General features: G+C 46.9%; 1 protein-coding gene across 5 annotated transcripts in view; it reads right to left on the reverse strand.

Moving 5' to 3' along the window:
- Window positions 1-16,957, reverse strand: part of IKBKE (inhibitor of nuclear factor kappa B kinase subunit epsilon) — a 40,293-nt gene that overhangs the window by 10,472 nt on the left and 12,864 nt on the right. For all 5 annotated transcript variants that reach the window (XR_006276560.1, XM_043500672.1, XM_038379529.2 and 2 more), the window contains exons 5-16: window positions 15,382-15,563; window positions 14,567-14,727; window positions 13,037-13,147; window positions 10,047-10,226; window positions 9,275-9,471; window positions 7,516-7,580; window positions 7,330-7,421; window positions 6,429-6,530; window positions 4,061-4,136; window positions 3,843-3,952; window positions 890-966; window positions 644-683 (exon numbers count right to left, since the gene is read on the reverse strand). Coding sequence is in view for 4 of the 5 variants with exons in the window: in XM_043500672.1 (XP_043356607.1) it covers window positions 644-683; window positions 890-966; window positions 3,843-3,952; window positions 4,061-4,136; window positions 6,429-6,530; window positions 7,330-7,421; window positions 7,516-7,580; window positions 9,275-9,471; window positions 10,047-10,226; window positions 13,037-13,147; window positions 14,567-14,727; window positions 15,382-15,563 (1,393 nt within the window). In the remaining variant the exon portion in view is untranslated. The remainder of the gene's footprint in view (window positions 1-643; window positions 684-889; window positions 967-3,842; window positions 3,953-4,060; window positions 4,137-6,428; window positions 6,531-7,329; window positions 7,422-7,515; window positions 7,581-9,274; window positions 9,472-10,046; window positions 10,227-13,036; window positions 13,148-14,566; window positions 14,728-15,381; window positions 15,564-16,957) is intronic.

Raw genomic sequence — 16,957 nt, forward strand, 5'->3', positions numbered from 1 at the left:
GAGAAAGTCCATAGTAACATTAAAACTGATAAAATATATCGAGGGAATCAACTCTCTTGTGTCAGGTGAGCATTTAAACATCAGATTAACGTTGGGCATGCGTCTAGTCCCATTGGCTTCAACTGGGTTTGGGGGAGATTTTTAAACATACAAGGGCCATTTAGACACTTAATTCCCACCGAAAGTTAAGCATGTGGCTTAACTGCTTTCCTGAACAGGGGTCTTCAAGCATAAGCCAGCGACTAATTGCTGGTGGGCAGTAACCTGCGGCCCGTTGTTTCAGCATTCTCCATTTTCATTTTATTGTGATCGCGCCTCAAAGCCCCAGTCATGGATTGGGCCATTTTGCACTAGGCGCTGTACACACACAGAATGAAAAGACAGTCTCTGCCCCAAAGATCTTACAGGATTTACACTATGGGGTTTCTTGCACCTTCTTCTAAAGTAGTTTGGCTGGGAGGAAAGGGCTGGGATCGATAAACTGATTGCCATGGAAGTCATTTACGGACCAGACATTCTTAGCATTAATATCTGAGAACATTTTGAGTCTCCTCAATAGGCAACCAGAAATGCCAAACATCGAATCATCCTGTTAACTATGGCCAGGCTTTCAAGACCCTGAAAGAATGGGTTATTTACTTACTTATCCAGCTTGTGTATTTGCTCCTCATTGTAGGCTAGCCCTAGAAAAGAGAAAGATACTTATTGGTCAAGTGCCAGGAACCTTCCACATTCATACAGACTGATAAATGTATGTACACACACTCACAGCTGCTACACTATAGCAAGAGATCTCTTGAAAAAAACCCAAAACCTACAGCTGAAATTTTCAAACAGTGTTCAAGTCAATGGTAGTTGGGTGCCTAACTCACCAACTTCAGCTACTTACGCGGACTCATCCGGGTCTTCTTGAATTGCTTGTATATGAGCTGCATCCTCTCGAGGCAGCACTCCATCTGCCGGATGCTGTGGAACCAGGACATGAGATGCGTTTTCTTTCCAGCCAAATGTTCAATTAAACCTCGTTTCAGACAAGGAGCTGGGTCTGCAGCTACCCATTTCCCTGCGAGTCGCACAGAGCGCAAAGCAGAGGCTGTGTTCCCTAGTGGATAGAGCACTGGATTGGGATTCAGGATACCTAGGTTCTATTCCCAGCTCTGCCACTGGCTTGCTGCATGACCCTGGGCACATCCCCTTTCTATGCCTCAGTTTCCCTCTCTGTAAAATGGGGATAATTACACTGACCTCCTTTGTAAAGCCCTTTGAGATTGACAAATCAAAAGCTCTACACAAAGCTAGGTATTATTTCTACACCAGCAGGACTTTGAAATCCAGGTGGCTAAGACCAGCCCTAAGGCATTCACTTGTCTCCTCACCCAACAAACCACCAACTCCCTCCTTGTTAGTACTGCCACTAGCCTTTACTTGGCTCTCACCCTCGAGGTGTCCAGGCATCTCACTAGACTTAAGCTGAGACAGTCAAGATGTCAAGAGTGCTACAGCGACCCTGAGCCTTGTGTGAAGTCTCTTAACATTGCATCAGCTGCAGCACGGCTCCCCCAGCAGGAGCCCTTGTGTAGAAAGAGCACAAGCGGGTGCTTTTTACTGCCGGTGTTGTTTAGCCCTGCTCTGACTGGGGTTAGATGACACACCGGTTAAAACACACACCACGGCTCCCATGTTGCTAACAGAGGTGGGATGCACAAATGGGAAATTGTAACTAAAAGCTCAGTGCAGGAAAGGCTCAAGAGAGCTTAAACCCCATTTCCCTTTGCGGCAGCCAGCCAGGAATTCATCAGCAGGCAAGGCCTGGACAAAGGCAGCTGCCCTGCAGCTCTTCCCACAGGGGGCCAGGATCACGTGGATTCATCCTTCAAACACACCTGTTATTGTGGCTGGCTGGTTCTGGTGGCGCCTGCAATGTTCTGAGGCGTTTTCCAAGCAGAAAAGCAGCAGTCCCTGCTCCAAGAGAGATTTCCCAATGGTGCCTATTGCAAGCTTCTTCTCCCCCACCCCTAGCTTGTATTAGCCCAGGGACTGTGGTGGTGGGTAGCGGGACAGAGAGGAACACAGCTCCCCCACCTCTGCCCAAAGCAGATGGGTGCTTTCCCTTCCCTCTCAGGCGTGCGGAGAGCAGCTCCCACTCCTATTAGCTCAGCGGGAGCAGTGAGAACTCCCCTCCTGTTCCAATCTACGTTAACTCCTACGTATTGCACCTCTGAAATATTGTGCTTGTGTCTGGAGCAGGCTGCAAGCTCCCTGGGCATTTTCCATGGGTCCACTCCTTGGGCATTCAACTAAAACCAACAGAGCTGGTGGGCGTGGCATGGCATGGGTGGAGAGGCACTTAACCACCCTTGAGCTAACGGGGAAATTGGGAGCCCACCAAGAAAACCTCAAACTGAGTCACAGAAGTGGGTGCATTTAGGAGCTGGTGCCTGAGACCACATCCTGATTGTCAAACCTCCCCAGAGACTTGCTCTGCCTGCCTCACTTCCACCTACGCTGCCCCTCCCGTCTCCATTTAACCTCATGTTCACCTACTCCTCCGCTCCTTTAGGTTTGGCTTCCTGCCCGTTCCTTCCCAACACCTCCTTCATTTTCTATAGCTGTCAATTCATTTGCTTGAGGCAACCTCCCCATCTCCTTCCAAAGGGGAGTCCAGTCCCTCCAAACTTCTCCTTCTCGCCTAAGCTTATTATTGACATTCACCCATAGCGGGCATTGTGACACTTGCCATCATGGACATTATAAAAAATAAGCTGCATTCCAAATAGAGCTTAGTTTAAACAGCCATGACCTGGAAACACAGAGGTTTCCGAGTGCCATCTTTTCTGGCTCCTGGGGAAAAGCTCAGGCTCGGTTAATACCGTAAGACAGTCCCTAGTACTCTAATCCAGGAAACTGGCATCCTCAATGCAAGTGTTAGATAAGAATAATAAAGAGCATCCTTGAGATCAAATGCCACCAGAGACTATAGTATACACATTGCATATACACATTGCTCCTCTATGAATTTAGACATGTTTCTCCTAGAAGCTGGGACTGAATTGTTCTCGTAGAAGAAAGTGAAACAAGTTCCAAATAAGTAGCCTGAAATGACATCATACTCCCTAGAATCACAGCTGGCCAACGCACAAACACCAAGAACATTATAGGCGGTACGGTCCAGTGGGTAGGGACTGGGTGTCAACAGTCAAAGAATCATAGAACCATGGGTTAGAAAGGACCGCAAGAGCCATCTAGTCTAACCCCCTGCCAAGATGCAGGATTTGTTGTTGTGAGAGAGACAGTCCTGGGTTCTAATCCCAGTCCTGCCACTGACTCCATTTTCTCATTTATGAAAATGGGGATAATTACTAGAATGGACTGAAAAATGGGGAGGAAATGCTGATGTATTTGTTGCCAATTTTCCCAAGTTTTCCCATAATAATAATGATACATTTAGAAAGTACCTTGAACCATATGGATGAAAGGCGCTATAATATGTGCAAAGTAATATTATTAGTGCTAATAATAGTACAGCTATTAATATTACTTAAATATAAAGTGCAAAATAAGGTGTCAAATATCGGCAGTGTACTGGAACTATATATACATACAGACAGTACAGCACTTACATTTGACATAAAATTGTTATCAATATCTTGCACTTAAATGCAAAGTAATATTAATATAAAATGTGCTATTAACTGTGTGTACACAAATACTGGTAGTGTACTGTAACTTATACATTGATACATGCACACACTCTAAGTATGTGCATACAGCAATACACATACTGTTGCATATGAAAATATATTAATAGTTTTCAACATTAAACAAAAGCGTAATCCACAAACCTATCTTCATGTGTCTGATTCTTGTGCTTTACCACCTCAGACAAAAGAGAGTCCAATGTCCCTTTATGTTCGGAGATGCTGTGGGAACATCTGGTGAGGTCTTCAGTGACCTACAGTGGGAAAGAAAAGATCCAGATCAGGGCTCTCCATTAATCAGAGAAGTTCCACATGGGCTTCTCAGCACCTCCCCACACCGGCAGCTGGAGCTACATACTCACAGTCTGCAGCCTTGTTTTCACCTCAGCCAGATCCTTCAGCTCTGGACTACTGTTGCCCCCAGAAACAGAGTCATACCTGTTGGACACAAATCAAAGCCTATTAAACCAGAGGCCGGATTCAGAGGGGCTTTTCCTGCTCTGGGCTAAGGGGCAGATATCACCTGGGCAAATGAAAACCATCCTCTTAGGCTGGACATTTTGATAGCATCTAGGAGATTTAGAATCATAACCCGCATTGAAATGAATGGGAAATCACACCTCTAGGCAGCTCTCAGCACTAAAATAACCCAACCCCAAATACACCATTTTCCACCACTGAGGTGATAAACCGAAGAGGTAAGAGCTAAATGACCAAGGATGGCTTTAGATTTCACTGGAGCAGCAGACAGCAATGGATGTATTTAGTAGGATTGTCATTTGGTCTCTGATGGAAGTTTCACTAATGGAGCCTCTTAAATGGAAATAAAAAGCACATCAACACAAAGAGTGAGGTCAGGCTGGAGGCAGCGTTCAGCAGAAATACACTGTAATGGGTCTGAATCCTAGAGGTTAGAGACAGAAGACACACATAAAAGTCCAGCTCCCAGAGCCAATGCATAATTGTTCCTTATAGTAGATTCTACAGGATTTTGTCGTCCATTCTTGTTCCAAAAGGACAGGGATTCCACCCAATGTCTTGGTCTGACTGACCTCCCCCTGGGATTTAGGATAATGCAGTGTAAACCACTCATCACATGGTTTTCATTTTACTGAGCAACAAGGCTCTTATTTTCCATTTGCATTCAGCCGAAGATTCCAGCACTGGTGTCTCCTTGAATTTACACTGTGACTTCATCTCTGTGGCTTATATAGGTTTGCTGTACCCTGTAATATTCAGTCTGAAAAACCCAAAGAGCAGCCAGACCACCAGGGACTAAAATCCAAGTTCTTATGAAACTATAGACTGATCATCCAAGGGGGAGGGGGCAATGGTAACCATTCAGCTCATACATTCCAGCACATTCCCCATGTACAAGGATTGCAGGAATGTAACACTCACCAGCAACCCAGTTTATTCATGAGTCTCTTTCTCCACTGCCCCAATCTGGTGCACAATACCTACAGATAACCAGCAATGGCTCCTGACCAGTTCTTCCTGCACAGAGCATTGCCATGGTCACTTCACTTCAGGAATAAAAGTAATATCAAGCTTTTGTATAGCATTTTTTTAATCAGTAGATCTCAAGCGTTTTACAACGGAGACCAGTGTCTTTAGCTACTTTTTACAGATGGGGAAACTGAGGCACACAGAGGGGAAATGACTTGCCCAAGGTCACCAAAGGGCAGGAGGCAGGAATAGAAGCTGGGTCTCCTGAGTGTCAGCCCAGTGCTCTATCCAATAGGCTGCACTGACAAGCGCTGCCTTGACTGGTGAGCTAGATCCAATTCCTAGTGGACTAGTGTCCACATCACCAAAACTGCCACCACTGGTTGAAGATCTCAGCACAGAGGACAAAGACTGTGAATGGGCCCTGGAAACAGAATGGGGAAGTGGTTCAGACGGTCGGGGTGAAGGTACTCTACATCGGTGGGGGGCAGCACTGGGATACTGCACTGCTGACTTTCTATGCTGTACCAGCTCTGTGGATAATAAAGGACCTTGTCCTCCTTGGCTGTCAGGGGAGTTCTCTTCTTGGTGTTCCACTCTGGATCCCTTGATTGCACCTTACGAGCTACATGCTCTGCCCTGGTTTTTGATTCTCTGTCTCCTGCAGTCAGTTAAGTTCTGGGTTCTGTGGCTGTGAATGTGGCCTTCGTTGTGACCCTGTTGAGTTCTGCTCCCCATCCCAGGATTTTGGCAGCACCAGATTCACCACAGAGACGTTAAAGGAGCTCTCCATATTTTTCTGTCACACACGAGAGCAGCAGATGCCTCAATACAGAAAGTGGGAAACCTACATCATCCCAAGTCCAGAGAAGAGAACATGGCCTTTGGATTTATATTAACCAAGAGTCCTTATCTGATGCCCCAGTCCAGTGGGGTGGGGGGGGGCACCCAAGAGGCCTCAGGTGGATTTTTCCAAAGTCCCAGTGTGACGGAGGAGCACAAATCCCAGTGGCTTGCAGCTAGACTTGCACTCCCAAGTCACGCAGGAGTTTTGGAAACTTTCCCTCTCAATCCCTAACGTTCTGAGAGATACAATAACTTCTCTTCAAGCTTGAGTGACAAGGGCCTGTGCCTGTGAAGAGCAGAGGTGAGTGTGTTCAGCCCACGTGTGGGACAGACGCAACTCAGTGCCATAACCACATGTGCACAGCTGCAGAGCATCCTGCACTAGCGCCTGCATTACCCCTCGCTGCAGAAGTGACAGCAACAAGCGACACTTACAACACGAAGGCTTTCAGCTCCGTATGCTGCAAGCAGCTCAGCATTGAAACAGCCGCTTCCCTTCTCTCCAGAACACGGGAGCACTTGGCTTTCAGGCTCTCACTGCAAAGAGACGGGTTTGTCTGGAATCATGCTACACGCCTGACCCTCTAGATAGAGTGAGGGGTGCAATGCACTTGAACTTCCTTCCAACCACATCTGCCTCTCCCTCCCCCGGCCCCCGCCCCTCAAGCCCCAGCATCGTGCTTCAGGGTTTCCTTTGGGTGCTTGTTATCATGAACGGTAGAATATACCATTTATTTATAATTTATTCTGTCATTTATTCTGATCACCTGATATCGGGGATGCTAGGATATGAGAGAGTTCTTGCTCCAAAGAACTTACAGTCTAAACAGGCAAGACACTGTATTATGTGCATTAACACGGCTATATTGACCACCATGGCCTGAACTGCACCGACCCATCGGTGTCAGAACATGACTAGTGCTCAGCCACAATGAGGACAAGGATTCCATCTGGGACACATGCTCTGAATGAAGCCCCCAGGTGTCTCTAATTCACACACACCCTTCTGCAGCTGAGAAGCAGAGAGAATAACCTCTGTTTTATTTTTTACATTAACATTACATATGCATGCACATGCGTGCGTGCGTGCGCATGCACGCACACACACACACACACACACACTTAATAGTATTGATCCAAAACACTGCAGCATACACAGTGACAATGCAAGATTTGGAGCACCACTGTAGAATACTATTGGGGGACTGTCTGAGTAAGCAATCTAGTTCTCAAACACAAGATATTTCTATCAGCTACACAGAGAGAAAAGAAATCAAACAGTTCCCACTGTTCTTTACACAGCACCAACAGGGCACACTGGCCCTCATGTACTTACATGATCCAGTAAAGACCTCTCAGAATAAATTCTTGACATTTCAGAAGTGACCGAGAGATTTTCAGTGTCTGGTGAACGGCACTCAGGACACCCTAGAAGGCAAAAGGGCACTGCCAATGACCACTCCTTCGCTTGAGCACGATTTCCAAAGCCTATTTCAATCTTGAGCTGAAATCCCCAACGTACCTTTGCCATGCTACAGTCAGCTAGGACATCAACCTTCGGGATAAACTTTGGAAACTCAAGTGATGCTGAAAACAAAGAGACATCGTTCAGAGCCCTTTCAGGGTATATTTGCCATACCCTCCAGTGTACAGAGGGACCTCTGTGCTTCATGTTTGCTTAACAGGGAATGGCTCATGGAGTTGTACTTCTGTGGATCAGCAGTGACATCTAGTGCCCACCTAGATGAACCACAGGTATTACACAGATATGGGGGAAGAAAAGGAGTACTTGTGGCACCTTAGAGACTAACAAATTTATTAGAGCATAAGCTTTCGTGAGCTACAGCTCACTTCATCGGCTGTAGCTCACGAAAGCTTATGCTCTAATAAATTTGTTAGTCTCTAAGGTGCCACAAGTACTCCTTTTCTTTTTGCGAATACAGACTAACACGGCTGCTACTCTGAAACAGATATGGGGGGGAACAGTTTCCAACTCTCCCATGTGACTTAGAAGTCTCAGTTCTACTTTCAAAAACGACTTAGGCTTCTAAGTCACATAGGAGGAAATGTTTAAAATTTTACCCCACAACTTGGAAGTTGTACCATCAGTTCCTGTGCACAAAACCCAAGCAGGAATTTAACTGGCTGCCACTCTCATCTCAACCAATGTTTTATTATACAGACCGACACAGAAAGCATCCTTCCCTGAAGGCTTTACGGGCACTTCTCTGTCTAATCTAATGGGAAGGGTAATGTTCTCCTCTCCAGCTCACATTGTGGGTCTCTGCAACACATTTTGCTCTGGAGTTCTGCACATGGAATAAAGGGAATATAAAGCAGGGAACTGCAGTGTGGATCCTAATACACAAAAGTACTTAGCAGGTAGAGAGCACTTTTGATCTCTCAAGTGAATTACAATTAACTAATTAATCCTCTTCATATCTTTAAGACATGGCTAAACAATTTACATTTTGCAAATGGAGAATGAGAGGCAGAGAATTTTCACTCAAGCCCATAGAGGGAATCTGCGTCAGATCTGGGATGAGAAGCTAGAAATTCCTTGCTCCTAGTCCTGCACCCAGATCACTTGCCCTCATCTCTGGATTCAACAAGGCAGAGCAGAGCTCAGACTTTATTGACTGACAATAGCACCCAGATGTCTCAGCCAGGTCCTGGCCCCATTGTGCTAGGCACTCTACATAGAAATCGCAGGAGATGTTCATAGACTATCAGGGTTAGAAGGGACCTCAGGAGATCATCTAGTCCAACCCCCTGCTCAAAGCAGGACCAATCCCCAATTTTTGCCCCAATCCCTAAATGGCCCCTCAAGGATTGAACTCACAACCCTGGATTTAGCAGGCCAATGCTCAAACCACTGAGCTATCCCTCCCCAATGGTTCCCACCCTAATGAGTAATTTAAACAGACGAGACAAAGGGTGGGAAAAGAGTATTATTATTACTCACATTTACAGAGGCACAGATAGGTTAAATGACTTCCCCATGGGCACACAGGAAATCTGTGTCAGAGAGGCAAACTGACCCCATCCCAAACACGTCCAATGCCTTAACCACAAAACCATCCCTTCCTCTCTGTTGAACTTTGTCCTAATATTTTACAGTTCTGCAGTGAGACTCCAGATGAAGTGCCCTGTATCAGGAGGACATTGCGAGCGTGACTATATGCGTGCATACACAGATGGCGGAAACTAAACCCACTAGAAGAGCTCAAATGGCTGGACAGGAAGCAGAAGGCTCCATTTTGTGAGATGACTGTACTCACGATCTCTGAATCTCACTCCCACTGGTCCCTCCGGTTCACTGCTCAGTAAGGTCAGAGGGCTATTTTCTGTGGTTCTGGAGAAATTGTGAGCTTGCAGGTTGGGTTCCAAATGATACAGGTGACCTTCAAAAAAATATTCTTGATGGTGAGGGGCTATATTTGTCTGTGTGAAGACAGCTTCTAAAAATATGGTAGTACTGAAACAAAAACCAAAAAGGGAACGGAAGGCAAATAAAACATGAGGCTATCAGCAACCAAGATGATTTCACACAATAGGCTGTAGTTTGGCTATTATTCTTCCCCCACCATCCCCTCCAAAATCCTACTCTTGGGTTTATCCTTCACCAAAGGAAGCTCAGTTGAGATCAAGCAAAGATTTCTGGCAGCATGCTGCATCAGACTTGTTCACACTGATACGTATTGTGGGATTGCCATTGCGCTAGCATTCTGCCCCCTGAAAGCGTTAGCAGTCTGACCCAACTTCCAATGAAGTCAGGGGGAGACTTTCCTTTGACATCAGTGGGTTTCAGATTATGTCCGATATGAGCGAAAACGCACTCAAGAATCACTTCTCCTCCAATGAAATGCAGCCTCCAGTGGAACGGAGGGCAGCAGCGCAGGTATACAGGGGACAGGAATAAGCCACCCCTTCCAGCTGATACATCTCCCTGGGAAAGCGCAGCTCAGCATTAAACTGAACCTTCTGCTTTCCCCACTGGGTTTTCAGCCTCGATTCTTCTCCCAGATTTGCCAGGGGCTAAGCTGTGCTTACGTATTGTAGGCATGGATGTAGACCCGGTGCATGGTAGCTTGCTGCAAGGAGAAGACATGGACCACTATCCTGTGCAGGATGTCACTGGTTTCAGCAAAAAACTGATCAAAGCCCCAGCATTTTTCCTGATCAACTTCCAGAATGTTAGCCAGGATGGGGATGAGCTGGCTCTTCAGCCCCCTGAAGCAAAAGAAAGGAAATGAAGATGACATTCTTTCGCGCACGCACACAAATATGAACATATATCCTATCCTGTGTTCCAATGGATAGGATGCTGGACTGGACTCAGGAGACCTGAGTTCTATTCCCAGCTTTGCCACTGACCTCTGTGTGACTGTGGGCAAGTCACTTCGCCTTTCTGTGCCTCTGTAAATCGGAGATAATACTAGACCTTCTTTTGTAAAGCGCCTTGAAATCTACAGATGAAAAGCATGCTCCCCAGGTTAAGAACCCATGCGTGATATGATCCTGATCCAACTCCCTTTGTAATCTTTCCAATCAATTACAAAAGGAATGGGACTGGCAATTATAAGGATGACACATCATCAAATTGTATGCCACACACTCCCCATTTCACAGCATGGCCGAATAGCTTCCGACGAGCTCTCAGGAAGGCGTGCCTATGCTTTGTCATTAAGGATTCGTTCAGCTTTCCTTGACAGAGGCCCATACAATATTCATCCACCATCCATGGGCTTGTCGCATGCATTTCTCTAGACGCTCCTTTACAATTTTGCCCTCGTAAATGAATCCAACTCAGGACCCAGAGAGTTTGTTTTCCCCATATTCATTTCCCTGGGGATGTAACAGACAATAAATAGATGGGTTCATAGGCTGTCAGACAGGAAGAGAAAGTCTGACTATAAACCTCTTTCGAATCCTTGAACCCTCACCTTGATAGGATGGAAAGATTGGGGAGTGGAGGAAGCGAGCAGAGGGATTAAGAAATGAATGTATTTTCTTTTAAGGTGAATTTAGTGCTGGTGAAAGGTGCTGAACTGACAGCCCTAGAGACGGAAATCCCCTCTTTAGCCTACGTAAAGAAACTCACTCACTCTACCAAAGTAGAAGAATTGGAATGGAGGAGTTTGGCTCATTTTTCCTCCTCTCATGAATGATGCCTTGTGCCATGCATCAGCAGGGCACTGGGAAGAGGAAGCAGAGGGGAAGCGTGGAAGTTGCTATCATCTCAAAGCGTGTTAAGAGAAAGGACACTGGGACAGAGGCTATGAAGTACTAGAAAGACTATTCCAAAATGGAGCACCAGTGATGTGTATTTTTTCCAACGCCCTCCCATAATGCACTTCCTCCTAGACACTGATAAACATGAATGAATCCAAACTCCTTTGTGTAGTAGGTGAATATAATTATTTACATTTTGCAGATGGGAAAACAGAGGCACGGAGAGGGAAAATGACAAAAACCCCAAGTTAACCACATTTTTTTTGCCCAATATAGCACTGAGAGTCAGCGCCAGGAACTGAACCTAGGCGTTCTGGCCCAGAGTCTCATTCTCTAATTATGAGCCTGTGCAAACACAAATGTACTGATTAGTGTATATTCTGCAATACACAACTGAGAGAAATGGGAAGAGAAGGAATTGATAGAAGTTGGAGATCACTGACAAAGAAATATCCTCCCTGGTTGGGGTTTTAAGATTAACCATTTAGCTCTTGGAGAAAGAGGAGAGACAGTGGAACTTGCAGGATCACCTCGAAAGTCAGAACACATTGCAGAAATTATTAAACTAAAACCTCACGCAGTAGTGCAGCTGCTACAGATTAACATGCCTGTGAGAAGTCTTCACATTATTTATTAAGATAATAATAGGCTTCTATTGGATATGCGGTCACACTGCTTATGGGCTTGATCCTAGTGATAAGTCATTAGGGTTGCTAGGTTCAATAAGGACTCATGGCATGATTACACCCTGAATTCTGATTTTAAGTACCAAAGCTATCTTCTGCTGCAAAAGGGTTAAAATAGACACTGTCAATTGTGGGAAATTTTGGAATTAACCACAACAACGTGAGTCACTTCAACTGGGAGGGAACATGTGACAAAATGGGCAAATTCTCTTTCTCCAGATGTACAGCACGGGACAAACACTAACTGTTTTGAGGCATTTTATATACACTTAGGCCCTTGACACCACTCCAGCCTCAACATAAACGAGAATCAGGCCCCAGGCACATATGAATGAGTACATCACAGACCACAGGGGTATAGTCACAGACGACTAGAAGGAAGGGCACAGAGAGCAGTGTGCTCCACACATTTTCTTTGAGGCTGCAATCATAGCTTGTTGAGAGCCTTGTACTGCTCTGAAAGCCTTAATCACGCTCAAGGATCTTTATTTCAACACCAGTCATGTGCCCAGCGCTGTGTGGGACACAGGGCACCGGGGAGGATCGCGGGCAGCTGGGATTGAAATCACGCACCTTTTGATCAAAAAGCAAGAGCCTGCTAAAAGCCCCAGCTCTGTTGGCTCAAAGGATGTAGCCAACTCCACCATGTCTTCAGTCCAGCCACTCAAGGGGGGAGCACAGCGAGGCGGCATAAGCATGCGTGACATGCACAACACCACAGTCCCTACCCCCGAGAGCTTATAAATCAGAGACAGAGAAAGCGGGATGCACGGAGAAGCCCAGCAGATGGAACCACCAGGCTTTTACAGCCAAGATTTTCAGTGCCCAAATCCCATTGAACACGGTGTTTACCTCTCCTTAAGCACCACTGAGAAATATCATTTACGTAGAGGAATTAATATCATTACAGACTCACTTGGTCCAGGCACGATGGGAGGGACGTTTGCAATGGCATAACTACATCTCTGGAGTATGCTGAGGGCAGAGCAGAGTCCCTGTGCTCTTTTTCAACCCAAAGCAGCACTTCTGTCTGTGCCACTCACTGACTGGTTGGAGGCCCTATGATCAAAGCAGGAGAAGGGAGAGCTCCCTGGAAGCAACCCCACCCCCTCCAATACTCACACAGACAGTTGGCAGGTGATGGGCAGCTCGTAGCTCCACTCAATGGGCCCATTCTCCTGCCTCTGGACGCCTGCGATAGCTCCAGCAGGTTTCTCTGTTGTTATTTTATACCTGTTGAAAGAAAAGTACTTCTGTTGGGTAGAAACTGGACAACTGGCCTCCCCTGGGCACATTCCAACCACCAGGCTTGCAAATTTCTTGGCAAGTGTGCAGGGGAGACAGGCAGAGAGAGTGGGTAAATGGATCGGCTCAGGAGAAAATCAGTCTCCACCTTCCCATATCATAGGGGAGGAGTTTCAATTGACAAAACCAAAATGTACCAACAACGAGAGGAGCCTAAATCGTGCATGGAAAGCCAAACAAACGGGAAGCAGCAAGCAGAGACTGTGCGTGCTAGCTAAGCCAATGGGCAATTGCATGTGCAGCCACATAACCCACACATGCTTTGACTAGTTTGCACCCGCCTGTTTCATGGGTGCAATTTAGGCATCTGCTTTTGAAGCTGCGATCCAGAACCATCAACCACCAACCTCCTCCCCCACTCCCCCCAAACCTAGAAGTACAAAGGTATGAAAAGAAAAATCCAAAACCTGTTTCCATCATCCCTTGGGGGAAAAGCTGCATCGCTTTCAGAAGACGTGCGTGGGGGGAGGGCAGACACTTCAAGCAACAGCATGGAAGTCAAGTCAGAAGCTGCCCAGTCTTTCAGCCGTTAAACCACAAAGCCACAGAAACACCGTTATCAGGGCAAACGTACCATAAAAAGGGGCACTGATTGCCAGCTGCAGCTCTGCCGTCTTCTTGCCTGGATGCGCACTGAGCAGAACCCAGTTAATCCCCCATGTACTTGAGTTAGGGACAGCATGACTGGCTTGGTCTCCAAATGGGCTTTGCTGCCCAACACTGTAGTGCTAACCACAGGGGCGGACAATAGCAGGGGCTGCACTGGTGACTTGCCAATATGGGGCAGCCCCACAGAACGTGCAGTCCCTACTATATCGTTCGTGTTCTGTCTTGTCCCAAGAGGCCTTTCCTAACAGCAGCATAGAGCAGGGCATGTTGGGAACTGCAGATGAAGCCAGCCACAGGCTACACTTCCAGCAGATCTAAGGTGTACGTGAGAATCTGGGTGATTAAATCATCAGTAAGCTAAAGTGCATAAACACAAACAGACCCGATGAATTCCACATTAATAAAATACAGCACAATGAGGAGTCTGTGGCTGAAATGGGCCTTCAGCAGTCATCTGAGACTAAGAGCTTCATGTCGGGACAGAGGCAGGACTCGAGAAAAGGATGCAACACAAGGAGTGGAAAGCACTGGCAGATCTGGAGTGGGGCACAGCACGGCATAGCAAGAGGTATTGCAGGTCAGGATTGGGGTGAATTGCTCGCTCTCCATGTAGCCTACCTCATCCACTCTTACCTACAGCTTCTCACTTTAGGACACAATTCAATTCACCAAACTCAGCCAAAACAGACAACACAAAGCCCATGTAAACACCAGACTCCTGTCGGTGGCACTACCTACATGATTTCTTTATTCCTGCGAGGTCCACCGAAGGGTATAAATGGGAGACTGCCCGTAGCAGCATGGTAAAAGGTTACCCCAATGCTCCACAGGTCTACAGTCACCCCGTAAGCCTTTTGCTGGGGTTTTCTCAGAACCGCTCGCTTGTACATGTCCGGGTGCTAATGGGATGAAGAGGAAGAAACACATTGTGAATGAATCTGCTTTACTTATAGCAGGTTGGTCATGGAAGCCAAGATTTCCCCAGTGACTAGTGATTTAGGATTCTTCCATTTTTGGGTGCCCAAAATGAAATTTTTCAGAGGGCTTGGTTTTCCAAAAATGTAGGCACTGAAAATCAGGTCCCTGTAAGATGGGATCCCCAAAATTGAGGCACTCCAAATCTCCAGTGACCTTCAAAAACCTTGGTCATAGAAAGTGAAGTTCAAGCAAATGAGTCTCAATGAATGAAACGCTTGGAGACAGAGAGGACGTCCACCATTCTAAGTGGACAGAGAAACGGACTGAGACTGGAGACCTAGGATCTCGTCCCAAGCTCTGTCACTGACCTTCTGGATGATCCTGGGCAAGTCACATCTCCCACCCCCACCCCGTGACTCAGTTTCTCCATCGGTAAAATGGGGATAACGATAGTGAGCTCCTATGTAAAACACTGAGATCTACCTACGCAGAGTGCTATAGCAGAGCTAAGTATTGTTGTTATACACTAAGCATAGCAACAGCCCAAGCTTTTACCGTTCCACATATGCTGAGAAAAGTAACCCTTCCTTCCTGAACTCTTCCTCGTTAAGAAACTGCCATTTTGCTTTACTCACAAGATATTCCTCTGTCCCGTAGACAGACACAAACTTCTCGTCATCGTCCAGCTCTCGAGCGGCCCCAAAATCCGTGAGCTTATAGATGCTCTGCCCATCTTCCCCCACCAGCCGCATGATGTTTCCTGGTTTGATGTCTCTATGAACAATGCTGTTCTCACGAAGGTGGTTCATGCCGGCCACTATGAGCACGATGGGGAAGTGAGAGACTGCTTAGAATGGCCGCAGCTTCTCTGAGCTGGCTTGGCTAACAAGCAGCAGTGTGGACTAGAATTGAGGGAGGCAGATGGCCCTGGGTTCAGCTTTCAGACCCGGTGAAGCCAACATGAACTTGGGATAAACAGAGAAAAGTCACGAGCACGAGGCCCATTCTAAAGAGGGGAAGCACGCACAGGCAAACCGTACCATCTCAGACATGTGATAACGTAGGCACAACCTACCTGCCTGTTCATTTGCACAGTTAAGTTTCTCAGCTCCCTCAGGATGCCGAGGGCATCCTCGAAATCCAAGCACCCCGATGGAGAAACGCAGCGTGACATGCTCAGGGTGGACTTGCTACAGGGACCGAGAGCTTTGCAGCACCTAGAGTCTTGCTGCCCTAAGTTCTTGGAGATGCCCACTCATCAAACAGCCTTCTCAGGGTGGGAAAGGGGACAGTACAGGGGCTCGGTTCCAGGGTATGGAGTCTTTCACCTGCCAAGTCACTGGTTCAAATCCAGCCTGGGTCAGTAGTGACTGACAGCACTTACCATTTGGTGGCCTGAATTTGGCAGTCTCAGGTCTTAAGGGAACTGACTAACAGTCACAGCTGGCCTCAGCAGAGGACAAGTGGGTAGGGGAAGTGCACATCTGGTGGAGGGACCACACTCTCTGTGTGTTCGGCAGACAAAGGCCTTCACTCTCCACCATTCACACTGCTTTGTACAATGCACCTCCAGACATGCACTAAGTTAGTTTTTGCCCCCATCCACATCTTTACAGAACCACAGATTTAATGAGAAGCTGGGTACGAGGAGAGATTAATAAGATTGGGACTTTTCAGCTCGGAAAAAGAGACGACTAAGGGGGGACATGATAAAATCATGACGGGCATGGAGAAAATAGATAAGGACGTGTTATTGTCTCCTTGCTCATAACACAAGAACTAGGGGTCGCCAAATGAAATGAAGAGGCAGCAGGTTTAAAACAAGGCAAAGGAAGTGTTTCTTCGCACAACACACAGTCAACCTGTGAACTCCTTGCCAGAGGATGTTGTGAAGGCCAGGGTTCAGAAAAGAACTAGATCAGTTCCTGGAGGATCGGTCCATCAATGGCTATTAGCCAGGATGGGCAGGGATGGTGCCCCTAGCCGCTGTTTGCCAGAAGCTGGGAATGGGCAACAGGGGATGGGATTGCTTGATGATCACCTGTTCTGTGCATTCCCTCTGGGGCACCTGGCACTGGCCACTGCCAGAAGACAGGATACTGAGCTAGATGGACCTTTGATCTGACCCAGTGTGGCTGTTCTTATATACAGCAGAATGCAAATCCCATGTCCCCACTAGCTGCATCAAGCACCCGTTTATCCCCCTTTCCC

This window comes from Dermochelys coriacea, chromosome 21, assembly GCF_009764565.3.
Source record: "Dermochelys coriacea isolate rDerCor1 chromosome 21, rDerCor1.pri.v4, whole genome shotgun sequence".
Lineage (NCBI taxonomy): Eukaryota > Metazoa > Chordata > Testudines > Dermochelyidae > Dermochelys > Dermochelys coriacea.